The sequence below is a fragment of the Dromaius novaehollandiae genome, chromosome 4, assembly GCF_036370855.1.
Source record: "Dromaius novaehollandiae isolate bDroNov1 chromosome 4, bDroNov1.hap1, whole genome shotgun sequence".
Taxonomy (NCBI): Eukaryota; Metazoa; Chordata; class Aves; order Casuariiformes; family Dromaiidae; genus Dromaius; species Dromaius novaehollandiae.
In genome coordinates, this window is record NC_088101.1 from 73,399,304 (window position 1) to 73,419,862 (window position 20,559).

The 20,559-nt window shown below is 39.9% G+C and overlaps 1 protein-coding gene across 4 annotated transcripts; it reads right to left on the minus strand.

The window, feature by feature from the left end:
- Positions 1-697: 697 nt before the first annotated feature.
- On the minus strand, positions 698-11,722 carry ZNF518B (zinc finger protein 518B). 4 transcript variants are annotated; one of them, XM_064511424.1, is made up of 4 exons: positions 11,492-11,722; positions 8,813-8,911; positions 6,755-6,944; positions 698-6,300 (listed from the first exon to the last, which is right to left on the minus strand). In XM_064511424.1, exon 4 carries the CDS (start codon positions 6,089-6,091, stop codon positions 2,834-2,836), a length of 3,258 nt encoding a protein of 1,085 aa, XP_064367494.1. In that variant the 5' UTR covers positions 6,092-6,300; positions 6,755-6,944; positions 8,813-8,911; positions 11,492-11,722; the 3' UTR covers positions 698-2,833. The 4 variants fall into 4 exon arrangements, with proteins under 4 accessions (XP_064367494.1, XP_064367495.1, XP_025977734.2 ...); XM_064511425.1 differs by lacking the exon at positions 6,755-6,944; XM_026121949.2 differs by lacking the exons at positions 8,813-8,911; positions 11,492-11,722 and adding an exon at positions 8,269-8,400.
- Positions 11,723-20,559: the final 8,837 nt, after the last annotated feature.

Here is a 20,559-nt window from a genome sequence, read left to right on the forward strand (position 1 = left end):
TTTCTAAGCAGGCTCAAAGTTTGACTAGTTAATTGGAAAACACCAGAAAGCAACCTCAGCTGCTTTATCTTTACAGAACAGGAACAAGAGGAATAAAAGTATTCAAGCCCAAAAACATGACATTCCAATCCAAATTATGCTGTAGTACACAATGGCACAGACTAGTTCTAAAAAAATATAGCAGTTGGTTGTTAATTTACTTGAAACCTTTTTACTTCTCTAAGCTGCATCAAAATGCAAAAGAGAACATTCATTATAATTACTTATCTGAAACCACTGAGACTACTGAACTTCCTGAAGGAAATTATTCTGACATGACATTACCTAGAAGTTAGAACCAAAATTAACAAAACAGAAATTGCTAGGTAGTTTGGCAGAACTCATCAAAAGGATAAGAGGCATGAAATAATCTGCTTTAAGAGTTTTGTAGCCACCATACAATTTAATTTACGAAAGGTTATCATATTTTTAAAAAAAAAAGACATTTTCCAAACTAAACACATGAAAAAATAACACAGCTTAACAATTTAGATAACAGACTGTGTCACTGACATAAAAAGCTTTTGTAGATGTCTACTAAAACAAAGACAAAAGCATTACTAGTATGTTTAAAACATCTATAGTTTCTAATGCTGAGCAACACTTTAAAAAAATACAGCTTTTGTTAAGAATGTTCTAATTTTGCCAGTGACAACTCTTAAAAGCGAATTCAAAAACATTTATTTAGTAGCTTCTACAGAAACAAAATTAATTCAAACAGTAACCTGGACTGAAAGAGTTTAAACAACAGACAGATTTAACCATGTATTTTCTTATGTTAACAATTTCAATATTATATGTGATATGCCAGGATTTTAAGATGAAAGTATTTTCACAATCAAAAATGCAAATAGTACTGCTAGGCTTAGCATCAAAGTACATGAAGTGAAAAAACCCTCTAGTGTACCCATCTAAAAAAATATAATTCCATTTGAATACAAAATGAGAACTGTCATTTCGTTATTACTGACAAAACAGATAAAAGGAAATTTGTTCTGTGGAATAGGCTAGCCTATGGCACAAATGACACAAAAACTTTCAATGTGTACACAATGATACATAAGATCTGACTTCTGAAAGCACCAAGTATCTGAAGGATTTTAACACTGTATTGCAAAATGCTTGGAAATCAATGTTCTAAATGTTTTTTTGTAAAATAAACCTCAAACAGAAGATGTACTTTATAGTTCTAAAATATTTACATTTCAATACAGATACCGTACATACTTTATCAAAAGCAATGTATAATCTGCCAGAGTATATAAAAAAAATATTCCCAGCCTAGTTAAATCGTTTACAAAAATGCATCAACAGTGAAAAGAAGTTAGGAACTACCAGTTCTTCCAAATAGTAGCCCCTGTTCAAACATATAATACATATCCAGCATAAGAGTCAGTACTGACTTTTTATCTGTAAAAATGTAAGAAGTGATTTTAATTGCAAATATGTGCTTAATTCAATATAGTTCATTCTAAATAATTTTAGAATAGAATGATTTAGAATTAACAAGATGAAGAAAACATCTATTGTTCACATACAGAAACATTAGACTTCAGTATCATCCATCCTTCTTCCTTACTAAAAACTTCAAATTTGGCCCTGATTTAGAAAAGTATTTAAGCAACTGAGTAATCTGCTTACACTGCACTCAAGTCAGCAGACACATACTGTATGTACATATGTAACTAGGCACATGCTCGTATGAATTGAGGCCTACCTAAAATATATTCTAACAACATCCAAGGCCTTAAGATTAAGAAGGATGAAAGACTGCACTGAAAATGTGATTCAACACTGTCAACATAAAAGCTGTGTAACATGGTTTTTCATCTTGAAAAGTCTTCATCTTCAGCAAGTTCTCCCTGTGAATAAGCATGAACTCACTGTCTAGAGATCTAACCAAAAGCCCAATTCTGCAATGTGTTTCTATCAGGCTACACATACGCATGGTGGTAAGGAGCTACACATTTGGCTCTTCTCTCCTTGGACTCCAGAACAGTCTGTTGGGACCACACAGAGAAAAACTTTTCTCTCCTAACAGCCTAAGTTTGATGATACCTGAGCCGGCAAAGCCCGCTCAGAACAAAGGTAGTACAAAAAGCCAGCAAGGTGCCTGCCTGCCTCTCACATCTATGCAGTACAGGCCAGGTAAAGCCTCGGCACTACACAGACTTAAGCTTTTCAGTGCCATCTGATGTAGCAGGAGCAACTGATCTCACATTTTTCATTTGCATCCCTATATACCAATGAAGTCAGCGGAAGTGCTTCTGTCCCACCAGAACAGGGTACTTTCATTTAAGCTTACTTTTTCTGCATGGCACTTAATTTGTAACTAAAGCTATGATGTATACTTGCTGCCCATACAGGATCAAAGGTGTTTTTTAGTACATGAATGCCTGATCTCTGAAACACTATGTTGTAATTTAAAAAAAAAGTTAAGTTTACACATATCTTGTAGTCTAAGATTTTAATCCATACCAAACTAGCACAAACCAGTTACAGCACAGTATCCTAGCACAGAGAATGGCAACTAGAAAGATGTTTGCATAGCAAATCATTTTCAGATTTCTCTTAGGGAACAGATGAAGTTGCCCTCCAATACATATTTCAATTATGAGAGTGCAAAGTGGTGCTTAGCCCTCACTATTGGCTTCTCATTGTCTCTGTAACTCTGTTCTCATTTCCCACTTTGCTAATAATACAAACCTTTTGGCAAAATAAAGGAGTTATTTCTATCTTCCCTTCCAAGCAAATTAGTGTCACTCATTAAAAATAAGACAAATAAACTAATCTCTCACTTGATGTTTTTTGTTGGAAGAGAAAGAACATCCCAACCCTTGGTTGCCTCTATCAAGTGTCTCTGTCCATGACTTATCCATTCTTCCTGGTCCATATATACCCTTCCACAAAACCAGCACTTAAACATACATTGAAGCGTTTCAGCTGGTGAAGCTTCCACCACCTGGTAATTGTTTTTATGTGTCTTTTTCAGTTTCATTTTTAACATACTCTGCTTTTTTGCTTGGTTTCCTGTCTCAACATTCTGAAGAGTGAGACGCTTTCGATAACGTTTCACACCAAGACAACTACTTGTCCTTTCTGAGAGAACTACTTTCAGGACGTGACCTTTGTACTTGTTGATAGTCTTCATGACATTAATTATCTCTGGCGAGTCAACATCAGGATGGTTTAATACCACAACTGGCTGGTTACGACGAGGGCATTTTATCAACTGATTCATTCTCAAAGGGACAAGCCTAAGACGTCTTGCTGTCAACAGATAGGCCATGTCAGAACCAGAACTTGTTTCTGATTGAGTTCTTGTTTTCCTCTTAGGAAGTTCCCTGAAGCTTGCTTGTTTTCCTTTATTTTTGGGTCCTTGCTGACTCTTTGAATGGAGTTTGCTTTGCTTATTCACATCACTGCTTTTTTGATACAAAACACCATTTTGTTTACTATTATTTTTCACGCTTGCCTCTCGCTTTGGTCTTTGTCTGAGTGATATACTTCGGGATGGACCATTTGGTTCACTCTGATTAGATAAACATGGCAAATTACTGCCAAGTTTCTCAGAAACACTGACAGGAACTGGACGAGGCAGAAGCATTTCATTGCAATATGTAAAAGGAGCTGATGCTTCACTCCTGTTTTCTATTCCTTTCATATTTTGACTGCTAGTAGCATTCAGCACTCTCAGCACCGTCCCTTTGGGAATGAACACTGGAGTAGCAACATGGGAGTTTTTAGTCACCCTGCTTTTAGATGTTTTTGTGACTGCAAGGAGATGTTCTTCATTGTGTTCTTCGCTACTAATCACACTGTTCCCACCATGCAGCTGAGGTGAAGACGCAGACTGTTCCAACTCAGCGGCAGGGACAAGTCTCTCACAGCTTGCTGAATTCTGCTGAGGCAAAAGCACCTTTTTACTAGAGGCTTGACATCTCAAAGGCATAGATTTCATGTCAGACTCAGCAGCAGACATCAACTGAGCAATCTTTCTACACAGCAACGTTGCTGACTTTTTACTGCATGTTGTATCATCCCATCTAATGCCTTCTGGAACATTTTCAGCACCAGCGCTAAGAGAAAATACAGACGAAATGACAGGTCCCTCAAAAGGGTTGCCTTTATTTTCCATTTTCTGTAATTCTAATGATTCTAGAAGAAGATTGCTCTTTTGATTTATGGTATCAACTTTCTTTAGTTTGCTTACGCTAACATTTGTATCCTCCAGAGGTGGAGTTTTAGTGACATGAAACTTTCTTTCTGCTTCAGAAGATTTAACAGATTTGTTATCAAAACCCTTACTAGCTAAATGTATACCTGGAGAGCTGACTAGCGGACTCTTACATTCATTGTCTTCACTCTTTAAAGGCAATGTATCCTTTTCTTTAAGGACTGCAGAAGAGGAATTTTTGCCTTCCTGACCAGCCTCTACTGAAACATTCTTGGAAATTTTATCTTCAGAAGTAGTGGCATATTTGTGAGGGGATATATCCAGAGTTTCTTCATAACAATACAAATCATAATGCAAATTATTTTTTCCATCTGTTTCCCTCCTTAAGGATTTAGGATCACTTACTTTTTCAGTACTAGAAGTCACTAGAGACTGAGAACAAAGTTCTATAACACCTGAATGGACATCAATACCTTTCACCAAATGAAAGCATAATTTTGATGCATCTTCTTTCTGTATAGATACAGAGTTACAGTTTGAGGGTTGACAGTTAGAAGAACAAAAACATTCAGAATTCTTACCATATATACTATCTGATGCGAGCTGGTTACTAACACTGGATAATTTGTCTACATTCACTTCCATGGTTAGTAACTCATTTTGAAACACAGAAGATGGTTTTTTTCCTTCTGCAGATTGTTCTATACCTTGATTCTCAGGTTCTTCTTCAGCACAGTTCACAGGTTTGTAAGTTGCTTCTTTCATAGGAATTAATTTAAGAACCAGCTGTTGTGCTCCATTCACTATTTTAATCTCCACTATTTGAGCTAAACAGTTAGAGGGAACTACGAGTTCAGACGGTGCAATTACTGTTAAAGGCATCCCAGGTTGTAAAGGTTCTGTTTTTGGAGAATACACCTCAACTTCCACACTTTGATTCTCACATACACTCATTTCGGATGGCTCCAATACTGTTTTATCCTGGGTTGATGCTGTGTTTATGCTACATTCTATATCACGAGACAGACAGACTATTTTAGTCACTTTATCTGGAATCTCACAAACCATATTTGAAGATGAATTTGAAAGTTCATTTCGAAAAGGAATTTTTTTATATTTCTGCTTTTCAAATAAAGTGCTTTGACTTGGCAAGCAAGACTTCTTTTGCTTATGGTTTATGATAGTATTTGTTAGCCGTTTTGTGGGCATTTCATGTACTCTTCTTGTATGTTTTACTATGTAATCATGTCTAACAGCACCATATTCACAGTATTCACACTGATACGGAAAAGTTCCAGTGTGTTTCACCAAGTGCCTCTGGAATTCTCCTTTGGTGTAGGATACATAACTACAGTGGGAACAAATAAATTTAATTTCTTCATGTTGACTTATATGCTTTTTATACTGCAAAGGATCCTTTGTTGAAAATCTACATTTATCACAGTAATATTTACCTGGCAGAAAGTTTTTTACTTTAAAAGTTTTCTGGTTTTTACTTGGGGATGTTTTTTCAAGTTTTTCAAAGTCTACAGCACTGGCACCCTCGGGAACAAAATGGAGAGCTGGTGGTGTAATATGACTGCATTTCTTGCAGATGAAAGTTTTGTCTTCAGTCCACCCAAGTTTCTTATGCTTTTCTATATCTTGCATTGAAATTTTCTGAACACTTCTGCATTTTATACAGCTTATCAGTGACAGATTATTATTCTCAGCCTCAGTCCCTTGGTAACAGCAATTCTGGTCATCATCTCCTTTTGACGGATTTGTTTTATCCTCAGAAGACTGCTTTGGGGATGTACTTAAGGAATTATTTTTATCATTAAGTTGGCCAGGGTACAATTTTGGTAAAATTTCCCTCATTTTTTTCAACTGCATTTCAGAAGGTATGACTCTGCACCACTATACTCAAACTACAGCTGCAACACACAGAACGTTTTCTTGGTATTAGTCTTGCGTATGCTGCTTGTCAGTCAATCATCCAGGTCACCAATCTGCAAAATATGCACTTCGGAAGAAAGACTGCTCAAAGAACTGCATCCATATTATATTCCGAGTTCTTAACTTTATTCAATCAACTTGCAGCACTAAAGAAACAAAAAGCAGAAGATTAAATCAGTTATGGTTTACCCATCAATGTACTAGCAAACTACAGCTGAACTACAGTGTGCAAATCTACCATTAATACAATATTGATTGTATTGTGCATATACAACCATTAATTCTAAGCAAAGCACACACAATTAAAGAATCCTTTAATGTTTGCTTATATTCAAAACGTTCTTGAATTCATAAAATGATCTAATATCTGTCAAAATCTAGACTGCTTATGCTATTTCTTCCCTCTGTTTTCAAAAATTTTATGTTCAAAAACTGTGTTTAAGCTTAACAAGAAAGATCCCTAATAACAAAACTGAGCACCAAAATACGATTTCAGTTCATCCATAGTCCCTGACTCAGGAAAAGATGTTATTAAGCGCTACAGGTGTCACTCGTTTGTGAATCTCAGTAGAAAAAAATAAAAGAGACTGCAAGGCTTACCAGAAACACAGAACCATGGGTTTGTTTTTAAATATCAGGAATTTCAAGGTAACTTAAAAATCCTTAAGTACAGACAGAAGTTCTTTTTCAATCAGTGCCAGTGCTTCCAATCCAAGAGTCTTGAATGCTAATTCATAACACGAGGCGATTTCTACTTCACATATTCTCAAAATAATGACGTCAAAATAATCTGTGATTGCAGAAAATAATTACTTTCACTTCTCTTAATACCACAGTGTAATCATTTCTGCATATGTGGACAAGCATGTAAATAATTCATTCCCTCCTGATAATACAAAGAGTGTAAAGCAAGCAAGATAAACAATGCAATGGAAAGCAGAGGTAAAACAGCAGTTCCAGTGCAAAATCACCACCACATTAACTTGTGCGGAGTATCTGGCCCCACCGGATCCACAACTCCTACTGTCTCTTTTCTATATTTAACATGGACAAGAGCTCAGCTTTAAAAGCTTTTGCCAGACTGCAAGCCACAGATATTTGGAAAATAAACAAATAAAAATTACCCTTTTGAGACACATACAAGATAAATGTCAGTCATATGACGTCCAAAGCTAACAGCAATGATTAAAATCTATTCACTATCTTTCTTACTCAAACATTTTTCCTTACACAGATAGTGCTGCACAGACATGCATTTGTGTATAGACCCTTGGGTATTTCTGGATTCCATTACATTTCAATATATCCTACAGAAGACAGTCACTTCTGCTTCTGAAATCTAATTCTTCTCCATGTTTATCTACAGAGTAGGGTTTGATTTGTGGCTTCAAAAGCACAGTGCTCATATTACCTGCTAACATCCTATTACAATAATCCTACCTGAATGAGATTTTTTACACCATGGTACACCTTCACAATGGCTTGACCCTTGATAAGTAAGCATCTGACAGAGAAAGCTTTTTCTGCATGGCCTTGTGCTCCATCTGCTAGTGTGCCTGACTGCTACAGTGCACTGCCCTAGAAATAGGGCTTTGCAAAGAGCAAGTATACTGATGTTTGTCAGCCTCAAACATCAATAAAAATAAGTTAGAAAACTGGTTAGGGACAAGATAATTGGCTTTTTAGTCCTTAGTAGATGGATAGCCACATACATGTAAAACTCATCAGCAGGTAATTCTTAGGACTAGTAACCTCATCTCACCGTGATGCAGACAACTGTAGCTACATCCATATCCAGAAAAGAAAAGAAAAGAAAAAAAAAAATCAATGGAAGTTTCCCAGGAAGTCAAGAGAAAACATATGTAGAAAAAGAACTGAACAAGGAGTCAATGCTAAAATGACACCCATGTTGTCTCTCCACCTATCTCTTTCACCAATTGCTCTTGAATGCTGAATACCTAATAAGAAAAGTTTTGATGCAAACAGTTCTACTGCATCATTATTTTGAAGAAAACAAGCCCAGAAATGCACTGCAATTTCATCCTTCTGCTCTCAGAAAACTTGATTTGCTTTTTCTGGTTATTTCAGAAAAATGAGACTGTCAGTGCACTCACAGAGAAGTGGTACAATCCAGCATCCATTCACTCCATACCAGCATGATGAGTTGGGAGAAGGTGAGGACGGAAAGATGGGGCAAATTCCCCTGAAGAATTGTTGCAATAATTTAGAGAGTTGGCAGAGACATGCTTTGGAAGACAGAATTAAAAGAAACATATTAGTGTTTTGCAAAACACAATCAACTCCAGAGCACGAGTAATGGGAGAGAACACTCTCCCAGAAATGCGAGAGAATGAAAAGCAGAGTAAAAGATAACACTAAGTGTTAAAACCAATTCCAGTCACCACCTTTACAAAAATGGATTCAGAAAAAGTTAATAAAAATACTTTGAAATATAAGAAGGTAGCTGAAATAGAAGAAATTGAAAACATTTAGTGGTCCTAGTTTTGAGAAAAAGTAGAAGGAAAAACTCAGTGAGGCAAATGAAGAACAAACAGCAGAGAGAAGATAAGCCAAATATTCTTATTCATTCCTTCTGCCAAACATGTAGTATTCAGTGGCATTAAATGTAGAGTATTTAATAAAAGGAAATATTCCCACCTTTTATACAATGCTAAGTGTATCTTGGGCCTTGCTGTTTAAGACATTGAGATCAAGAGATCCGCAGTCAAAAGATATTCCAAACACTGGATATAGTATCTATATAAAGGTTAGAACAAACAAAAATTAGGAAGAAACTTCCTCTGCGGTTTGGTTATTCCAAATTCACCTACTACAATGTTTTTTTTGCACCGCACTAGATTTCAAACCCCTGGTGCTTCCACTATCAGAGACAGAAATTGCCAGCATCTTCCCTCTACTCTGCATTACTGAAATTTACATTTACTTCAAACACATTCAAACTTTGTTCATCATTCTAAAGAAAAATATTTTCAGTGTTTCAGTTCCCTTTTTTATTTCAATATATAAACTGCTATCAGTGAAATGGATGTGACAAACAGCATGCATTTCTCATAGGGGATCAAATAAATAAGATTTTACTTCAGCAAAATGCAACACTTCTCATACACTAAGTTCATAGACTGCATCCAACAATCAAAGCCTGCTTTGGTATTGCAAAGCCAGTATTAGTCATTTCCCAAGAGAAGGAAGATTTTAGAAAGAATCAGAACACACTGTACATCACTGTATCAGGGAGATACACACAGTGTACGTTTTATTTGAGTTTCTGTGAAAAAAGTTAATGCACATTTAAATTGTTTGTACTTTACAACTACATACTATACACATACTACCAATTTGATGTTGACTGACTGTGTCTGTGTTAAGCAGAGTTAACTGTACTACTGACACAACTAAGCAGTCACAATTATTCGCTAACTTTAGACCAAATGAGTGGGAGAGATCCAAAGTGCTTCTCTCAAGTACAACACATTGTACTAATTAAAAGAACTGATTTTGTATTAAAAACAAACCATTTAAATATTCCAAAGAAGTTTTTTTCTACAATTATTCCTTCTTAAAAAAAGTCTCATTCCACAATAACAAGTAAGCACCCAGTCACAATACTTTCTGTATCTGAAATTTGCAAAGTTTTTCCCTCAAAATAAATCAGAATTGTCAATGTGGAGGATTAAGAGCAAAGACCATGCACCAGTTTTTTTTTAAAGCTGACTTTTATTATAAAATACACAGTTATTTCACTCTATAGAAAAAAATCTTAATTACACTTAAAATGTCTACTAATTGTGGTATAGAGTTATGCAAAATACTGATTAAAACTATCTCACTTTTTCTAATGCATAGGTGAAAAATTGTCCAATGAAAAGAAGAAGAGATGTATATTAACTGTATTAGGCAGTATTCTACTGAAATGGAGGTCTGCTTCCAAGTGGCCCCAGGACTGAGGCCTACATTTATTTGTATGTTAAACATACAATATTCTGACACACAATTCAGGCAGCATATTGCTCAGTAATCTTCTTGCAATGAACTGAACGAGACATCTTAAAATAACTACTGTCTCAAAGTAGTATTTTAGACAGTGCCCAAAGCTTATGCAGTTTATGATTAGACATATAATTGCCAACTTTTAAATTTATACTGCACATTGCTCCATTTCACAGAATTTACAGCCATTTTAAAAGTCTCACTATACATCCAAAGCATACTGACTAGCATTTAGTATAACTCTAAGCTTTAAGACTTGAAAGCAATAAAGTGGGAAAGCATGGCACTACAGAAAAGGGGAGAGAAGGAGAGCCCTGTTAAAAGTACATATTCCTCCACACCCAGTTCTCAAAATACTCATATACATGCTAAAGTTTATTCTGACAAATTTAGTTCCTCCCAAAGTTACCAACACATGTATCTGCAAGAACAGGGCCTTGACAGCAATCTTCTACTGTAATAACAACGCAGAACAGAATATAAGCAAAACCCTCTGCAATACCATTAAATAGTCTTCTTCATAATAAAGCAATCATTTGTTATAAGAAAACCTCAGACATTTGTTACTACATATCAGGACACCTAGCCTACATCTGCAGTAACACACGATTATTTCTTTAGAAGAACTCTAAGTCATTTCATATGTCTTAATTACCTGAAGTGTGCAATCTAGTAATATTTTATGGTACCTTCCCTTGAAACAGGATTTAATTAAAATAACCTCGTGCCCAAACACTGTAGTAGGGCAGACCCTGTAGCGCGGCGTAACCGCACGCCAGCGCACAGCACGCCCGCACGTACCGCGAGGTGCGGGGCTCGGTAGCGCTGAGCCGCTCCCCGAAAGCGCCTCTCCCTCGGCAGCAACGGCCCAGGGTACCGGACCCGCGGCCGAGGGAGGCCCCGCGCACCCCCAGGGCGCCCCCCGGGCAGCGCCACAGCCCCGGCTTTGGGCTCCGGGCCCTCGGCGGCAGAGCCTCCCCGCCCGCCGGCCCCGGCCGCCCGTCCCTCCGCAGCGCGCAGGGCAGCGGCCCACGCCGCCCTGCAGCGCCCGCGCCGGCCCGCAGGGGGCAGCATCGCCGCCGCGAGCCCCTCCGCCGCCGCGGGCCGGGCCGGGGGGGGCGGCGGCAGCCCCGGCGCTGCGACGGCTGCCGGGGCCGCGTTACCTGGCTCCGGGGACAAAGGGGGCGGGAGGCCCCGCCGCGCCCCTTGTCTCCGCGCTCACGACAGACGCGCCGCGCCGCTCCGCTCCTCCCCCACCCCGGCGGCGCGGAGCTCCCGCCCCCCGCTCCCCCAGGCCGCGGCAGGGCCGTGCCGCCCGGAGGTACTTACCGCAGCGAGGGCGCCACCGCGCCCCCCGCCGCCGCCCCGGCGCGGCCCTGCGCGGCCCGGCCCGGCTCTGCCGCCCTCCGCCCAGCGCGGCAGCGGGCGGCGGAACTGACCTCAGCGGCCGCCGGGCGCCGCGCCGCCCCATTGGCCAGCGCCGCCGCCGCCGCTCCCGCCGGCGGCGCCGGGTAGAGCTCTACAGCGGCGCCTTGGGCGCGGCGGCGGCGGCGCAGGCGCGCTGCGCTCCGCGCCCCGGCCCGAGGCGGCGGGAGCGGCGCCGCCCGCGGGTGCCCCGCGCGGCAGCGGCGCCGCCGGGACTCGGCGCCGAGGCGCGCGGCTGCGGCGGGGCGCTCTGCTCCCGCTGCCCGGGCCGCGTCGCGGCAGGGAGCGCGAGGGAGGCGGCCGCGGGGCCGGGCGGCAGGCAGGGAGGATCCGTGCCGGGGCGCTGCCGCCGCCGCTCGACGGAGGAGCCGGAGGTCGCGGCCCCGCAGGCCTGCGGCTGCTGCCCCTGCTGTCTGACCTCCGCCGCGTTGCGTTAGAGGAAGGGATGCCGGCACAAGCAAAGACCGAAGAACGACCTGTGCTTTGCAGTACCTCACTGCGTTCCCTCCGGTATCCCTGTTTTTTATTAATATATGACATTGGCGTAAATTTCCCTGGAATTGCTCGGTTAAGTCAACAGCTCAGTATAGTTTCTGTAGCATGATGGTGCTTATTTTCAGATGTTTCCAATAAAATCTGAACTGTTTAAATTATCTTTAATCAAAAATAAAGGTTTTTAAACTTCTAGCTTCTTGCCTTCTGAAAACCATTGACACATCACTACTCACTACTCCGCTTAAAGAGGAAACTGTATGTAACATGCCTCCAAAGTGTCTTTAAAAAGCTTTTCGATGCATTCAGTTTTTCTGATTGTTCTTTCAGCATGGATTCTACATGATAAAAGGAACCGAATTACATCTTCCAAGTAATTCTGTACTGATATGGTTGGAAATAAAGGGCTTGACCTACCTTTAGTATTGTCTAGATGCACACAAGGATCTCCTGGGGTCTCAGATTCTGGGGTGGGCTCTTCAGGTGACAAAGCAGGAGAAGGAGGAACAGGGGACTCTGTACAGGGAACTTGCAGGGAAAAAAGAAACCTCTCTCAACTATGAATTTATTAGTTCCAAAATGAGATGGTGCCCTTAGAGTCTGACTGTTACCATCTTTCGATCATCACTGTTAATAGTGAAGATTATTAATCATTTCAAAAGCATGTGGAGAAGTCATCTGGTTGATAGAGTCTGCTGGGATTTCTAGAACACTTTTGACAGGCTTTTAAAGAAACTAAGTAGTAATGGCATAAGAACAAATGTTTTGGAATGAATAAATAATTGGTTAAATGATGGGACACAGATGGGAATAGATGTGTGGTACTTGCTGTACAGGGCAGGTACAGTCCTGTCAGGATCTGTGCCTAGACCTGTTCAACATACTCACAAGTGACTTGGAAAAGGAGCTGGGCACTGACATGACAGTCTTCTGATGGTACTGCGTCAGTCAAGGAATTAAGGACAAAAGCCAACTGAAGAACTGCAGAAGGACTTTTGAGACTGAGTAACTGAGCAATAAAATACCAGATTAAATTCTGGATAAATAAAAGTGATGCACATGAGGAAAGAACATCCTAAATTCAAAAGATGATGGGATCCAAACTGACACTGCACAGGAGAAAAAAATCTTGGAATTACAATACACATTTCTCTGAAAAAACTCACTTCAGTGCTTAGTAGAGTTCAGAAAAGCAAGCTGTATGCTGAGATTTGAAAAGGAACAGAAAACAAAACATCATTATCCCACTGCATGAATTCGTGGCTTGCCCACGCCTTAAAAGCTGCGTGGAGTTCTAAGTTCCCTCAACAGGAAGGACAGAACAGGTTCAACGAAAGGTAAAAAGATGATGAACGGGGCAGAGCAACTTCCATGTAAAGAAAAGCTAAGTAAGCTTCAATCTGAAGAAAAAAAGGTGGTTATTGATCTAATAGAAGGCGAACAATCGTAAGTGGTATGGAAAAAGTGAAATGCAGTACAAGAATAGGGCAGCATCAAACAAAGCTAGCACAAACTAGGTTCGCAGTAACAAAGAGAGATGTTCTTCAAGCAGTGGGTAGTATGCACGTGGAACTCATTACTAAACGGTGTTTATCTGAAAGTTACTGAAGATACTGAAAGTTACATTTCTTACAGGAGAGAGTGGACAACCTTTACTGAAGAGAAATCCCATGAGGAATACTAAATACACAGAAACCACCTGTGGCCTTAAGGGGGAAACAGCTGGAGGATACAAGGGAGAAATATCATGTATTTCATGTCCTTATTCCTCCTTAGGCACCCACTGTGTTCAGTGTTCATTGACAGGTTATGGGGCTGGAGAAATCTTTGGGCCGACACAGTATATTCAGTGAAATAGTTAACCTTGTAATTTAAGAGCTGTAGTGGGGAATAGTCCCTGTGGATCCCATGAAAGTCATGAGGGACAATTTATACTTACAGACTTCTGTCAGCTGCTCTGCAGAGATAAATACATAGGTAACACTTAGTGGGTAGTTTTCTTCATAACCAAAAAGATTAGATACATTCCTAAAATAAAAGATGATATTCTGGAACACAAGCGGTAACTCAAGAAATTTTGCTAGTCATAACATTTTTTTCAGCTCATCTATCTACATCTTAAACTGTTCAGATTGCAATGAACATATTCCCTGTTGGTAAAATGGAACCATTTGTCTGATACACAACACTGATTAAACAGTTTCACCATTCTTAGATATGTGTATCTACCTTCCTGTGAAGTTAGCAAGACAATTGTCTGTAACAAATGCAGGATAGATTAGTCAGTATTTAGGTAAGGCCAAACTAAAGAATGTCACCCAAAATAACCATTGTAATGGAAAACTTGAGAGTCAATTCACATCCTCCTCTGTGCTTTCCAGCTAAAGTAAATTCAGTCCCTTCCCTTCCCTTCCCTTTTCTAACACTGTGTTCAGAGCTGCTCCGTTTCCTTTCATTCATCATGTGAATTCTGTTTTCACCGAAATGAGTCAAACCTCCTCGCATTCTAGCTTCTCTTTCTCATTTACTCTCCAGAGCCGAACCTGTTTAGGCTACCAGAGAGACGGTAATTCTGCTGCAATTACCACCTGATCACTCCCTTTTCATTTGCCATCGACCATTCTTCCGTTGTGCCCTCTGATTTCCCAGCGCTTGTCAAGTCTTTTGTTCCTTCCCTGTTTATTCGTTGTCTCACTGGCCATACAGTTAGTACCGGCGTTAGTGAGGCACTCGCACTCCTCCGTGCTGAGGACTCTAGAGTGAACGGGTCATTACTTAACTAGGAGACGGTGGTGATAGTGGTACTAACTAGCAAATAGAAGCAGCATCCGAGCAAATAGCCTGTTTTACCTGACAATGAGCCCTAGTTTCTACAACAAAGAGAAGATGCCCAGCACGTGGGGCAGTATCTTGTGCTCGTTATCCACTGGTCCTATCGTGCCCTGTGGGATACCCAGTTACCAGGAATCCACCAGCGACTCCACTGCTGCAGCTCCCTGCCCTGCTGTATCACTCCCCACCCGTTAACAAGATTATCTTGCAGAAAATGCTAATCGTGGCCTACACGGAGATAGAGAGTTACCGCTGTAGAGCTATTGCTCTGCAACTCAACTGCAAAACTGTGAAACAGCTATGTTTGGGGAAACACCAGGAGGAAAGAGGGTGAATAAAAGGGCTACGAGATTCAACGGGTGCTTTAGGAGTTCTTCCCAGAACAGCTTTGCTTTGCACATTACCTTTTGAATCTAGTAAGAAAGAATTGTACTGGGAAACCTGAGAAAACCAGCAGTGATTACAGAACTTGAGAAGGAAAAGGGCACTTTATTGGAGATACATAGAATTTATCTGAGAGCTGTAGCAGCGGCCTCACATAGCGGCTTCTCTTACCCTTCAGAGCGGTGTGGTAGCTACAGCCAGGTGGCTGTGTCCGTAACGATGCACAGGCACAGCCCGCCGTCTCGGGGAAAGCAGGGGGAGGAATCTGCACGCTCTGTGAATGTGCTTTGTATATCCGAGTTATTTTAAGAGTGCAGGATTTACTTGCAACAGAGGAACATTTTGGCTTCCGGGGGGAAATATATTGCTTTGTAACTGCTCCGTACACTTGGCGGGTGGAGAGGGGAAACAAACCCCAGTAACGAATCTTTGTTCTCTTAAACGTACAGACATGAAATATATATAATGACAACACTGAGGATTTAAAATAGCAACAAAAGAAATTTCAGCTCAGGCAATTTCCCAGCCCTTCATAATGCACAGCTGGATGTAGAGACGGAAAGACCCAGTTTAGTTGTGCCTTTGCTTTTCTGCATCTGATCTTTATGCTGTACAATACATCCCTGATCCAAGTGGCTAAACGAAGTCTGTACCTTATATGAAGGTGCATAGATTAGATTCTTTTGTTACCTACCAGAATGCTCCGTGCTGCTATTTTGTTTGATTGGAGGGCATACGTATTATTAAGAAGTGTCAAGAGGGCAATTTTACATTATGATGTTGGAGCAATTTCTGTATCTGTATTTTAAAAGGTGTTATGTCCCTATAGGGTGCTCAGATTTTGCCGTACCACTCGTACAACTACTGGTTATCTATTGCTCCCTAGTGGTCAACATGCGACCCTGCTCCTATACCCTATAAAGCTTACCTTCATGTTTTCTTACCAGAGCATGTTACTATAACATTACAAACGAGTCTGCAGAAATTCACCTTGGAAAAAAAAATACAAGTCTTTTACATTTTTATTTCTTCTCTTACAGTGGCATTTCTAATACTTCTACCCATATCCCTATGTCTCTGTGACCTCACCAAACTCATAGTATCCCTTTTCTTCACATGTACCCAAAACATACACAAAGCCTTGTTCCCCTCTGTTCCTGAGCTAGGTATCAGCACATCATTCTGCCTCTGGCCAAGCAAAATGTGTTTTGATGGGCTTGCAGCAAGCGAGGCAGAACAGATATTAGGTGGGTTAATTTAGTTCTCCCTCCTTCAGCAAGCTATCAATTTTTACAGTGTTATAGAGAGCTCATGCCCATCTAGACCTCTAGTCATGTATCAGATTTGTTTAAACTGGGAAACAGATTAAGAAGTTATGGCAGTGAGTGGGGGGTGAAGACTATGGAACACACTGCATGATAACATAAGTCTTGTTCACTTGGGAAATCAAGTTAACAGTTAAACTACAGATCAAAGTTAACACAACGAAGAGACGAGCCAGCTACGAGTACATTCAAGGTAGAAATTAGAAAGAGGTTCTGAACTACAGGACGAGGGACGTTCTGGAACAGCTTTTCAAAAAACGTACTGTAAGCAAACAAGTAGTTTTGGGTGATCTTGGCTGGCTTTTGTGGAGCACTATGTGCAATGATTATCTGTGAGAAAGAGACCAGAGCAGAGCCAGAGCTCCTTCTAGCGCTGTGTTCCCTGTACATGACTGAGCGGGGGAAAGCCGCTGAGGAAAGGACCCAACAGGGCCCCTCTGAGCCGGCTGCTCTCCGGCGGCGGCCTGCAGGGGGGATACCACAGCAAAGCTAGCAGGCCGCGGTGATGATCCCAGTGCACCTCAAGACCTCTGTAATGGGAGCAGCGAGGAAATACAAAGTGAGCAGAGGCAAAAATAATAAGTGGATCAACTAGATTAAAAAAATGCACGTAGCTACAAGTGCCCAGTTCTCTCTTACCAGTTACCTTTATGGCTTGTAACTACTTCTTAAAAATATTTGAAAATATATAAGATAGAATAACTTTCTTGCAACAATCAGTCAAAGCAACAAAATGTATTCATGGTGAAGATGCATCCCATGAACTGATGCAGTGAGACAGAAATCTGAAATGCAGTCTTACATTTTACATGGCAACTAGCAAAATATACTTTATCCAGCTATCATTAGAATATCTTAATACTCTTTTCGAGCTTTTTCCCATAAAGTGTGAAGGTTCAGTAGAAAATCAAAGATACAGTATCTTTTCAGTGGTATGAATACCCTGCTAGAAATTTGTTTAATTCCCAAATATCTACATGCAGTAACATAATACATTTCTACTGTACATTGGCATAATCTGGTAAAAATAAGCTTTGCAATAATCCTCTTCTAACATCTCATTAACATCCACTGCTTTCCTAGGAAACCACTCCTATCAACACTGTCTCCTCACACTTAATTCATCTATTTTGAATTCTCTAGAGTGCTCATACAAGGAACAATATATATGTGTGGGAGAAAGAGGAGTGGCCTATCCCACAGTAATGAGCAAACAGGTGGTAAAATCTTCAAGTAGGTGCCCATATTTATCCTAGCCTACTACCATATGAAAAGAATGCCTATCTTACCATTAGCAGTTAGCGTTAGCTTCTGTGTAATAACAAAAATATATTTATTTTTCCTCAGAAATAAACTGTTTTCTTACTTTTGCTAAAGCAAAAGTAGTTTTGCCCCACACTAGTAGGGCCTTCATTCCCTGGCTTACCAAAATTTCAAAGGTTTCTTAGACCTCACTTTAAGTAATGTAACTATTATAACAGCTCTCTTTCAGATAATCAGCCGTTCTGTACAACGTGACCTAAGCTCCTGTTTCCTCATTACTGTCATGTCATCCATGAGGAAATTGCAAACAGGTGGAAAAGCATCCTTGTTAAATCTATACATATTCAACCCCTTTTAAAGCTATACAGGCCTTAAAATGAGATTCCTTTATTTAAAAGATTTTTTCCTTGTGACTTTTTATAAAAGTATCCTAGCTTCATATTAAAGAAAATATTCAAGAGTACATGTACATCCAGAAAGAAGCTACTTAATGTGTGCTATTTTCTTTAGGATAAATGAAGACAGACAAAAGAAGAGTTTTTTTTTTTTTTCTATAGCTCAGAAATTGTTAGGCATTCTCAAAGCTCTAGAATTTGTAAATAGTTGTTTCAGTCAAGCCTAAGAACTCTGCTTTCTTCCCCCCCACAGTTTAACACTCTAAACCAGTGTAGCCACTGTTCTGTAAGCACAGACCTCTGACCATAGCATGAGACAGGGCTTTGTTTTATGATATACAAGCCTTACTGTACAACATTGAAACATGATGTGGTATCAAAACTGCCTCATTCTGCATAGCCTCTCAAAAATCACACTTAAGGGGCATCTTTTTGTTCCTCTAGCTTAGAAAGGGCTGAGGAGCTGAAAGTTTATGCAGGCTCTGGCTCAAGAATTTCCTGTATTACAGATTGCTGGATCTGTTTCAGACATCTGACAGCTAAGCGTGTCAAAGAGAGAAGCCCGTAATTTTTAGGACAGTCTTCCAGCAAGTCTACTATTGTGGAACTTATTCCTCATATATCATTTGATCTAAAAGAACCTGAATTTTAGAAAATGCTTGCAGAAGCACAGATTTTCCATACCTGAGATCCATGGCGTTTTAAAGTGTTCTGCTGCTATGGCAACATTAGCAATAAATGCATCTTTAAAACTCCTTTGATGAGTCACAAGTGTCTATCAAACTCTGTAATGAACTACAATTTCCAATCAAAGAATCTCACTGCTTGCTTTATAGCAATCATTCATTCTCTAGAATCTTAATATTAAGGAAGAAAAAAAATACTGTTTCAGATTTATACACTCAAAAAATAAATCCTACCAAAGTCCTTGATCTTCAGACATAGTCCAAAACCTAATGAGAGAAAACCTTGCACCAAATTACCAAACAAGTCCAAAAGAAGTCTAAAAAATCTTGGATATTCACAAATCCAAAAAGAATTTGTTAAGCACTGAATACAATATACTAAATGCTTAAAAATACTGGGTTACCACCTCTACTGTTTATCAGATATTAGATCTGACAAGTACTACCATACTTGCTCCCTCTGCACTGCAATTGTAGATATTTTTATTTTAAGCATAGTGAGATGATAAACTGCTTTATTTATATAAGGTTAAAAAATAACCTTTTATAGTATAACCACTTTTCAGCTCCACAAACTTAAACTCCCTCTTTCCTCACCCTTTGGAACTTTAAAGCCCCTTAATTCTATAGACAAGCTCTAAAGGCCAATCCTATTTGGTTCCCTGCAAGAAATGGGATCAGTAACTGAGGGTATCTTTGGAGCTTCAACATTTTGCTGCTTAAGTCTAGTATGACGGCATCACTCTGGACATGGTGAGAGAGCAATGCAAAGTGGGTGGAGAACTGTAATGGCAGAATATTAGATATCTGTAGACTTCTAGAGTTTCAGGACCACAGTGTTAAGCCTATATGCATCACTGCCTTTGCAGCTCTTAGCAACTGTGTTGGAGGGAAGTAAATTTGAGCAGCTTTAAGATTTACAGCTTTTGGTGGGGAGAGATCTAGAGAGAGATGAATTCTAAAAAAGGATTACCTTTTTTTTAAAAAAAAATAACATACATTTAGTCCTGTAATCATCACTGGAAAAATGTGCACGGTGGTAGAAAGGATTTTTGTTTTTAAATAAAATTCAGTTAATTGACTTTGAACATATAATGGATGCAGCTAATCTTTTGACTACACCTAATGAACTTATTTGGCTTTTTGAAATCAATTCAATGTCTTAACAGACACCTTTAGTGATATTCTTAGTTGCAGTAAATCATTTCATAAAATAATGAGGTTTGCAGCAGGGAAGTCTTTAGTCAAATTAGAATTCCAAGATCGGAATGCATTTCTGAGCAGCTGCAAACAGCTTCCACCTCCATCCCAGAAAGCCATTCAACATAAAGGAAACCACCACCACCACCATTTCAAGAGTCATTCTTTACGCTCTTCCTTTATAATACTCCATTCTATTCTGCATTGCTATTGCTAAAACATGGCCCTGAGTTAAAACTGATTAATTTCACTAAGTCCTAAAGGGAACCATTCTTCTGCGTAAGTGTAAGATCTTGAGATCATGCCTAAGCATGCTGATTTAAACAGTGGCTTTACTCTAAAAGCCAGTTACTAGCCTAGTTTCGTGTTATTACGGTGAGTTTCTGGGAGTCTTG

Coding starts and splice junctions, on each gene's coding strand:
- ZNF518B (XM_064511426.1), bottom strand. CDS start 6,091: ATGCAGTTGAAAAAAATGAGGGAAATTTTACCAAAATTGTACCCTGGC.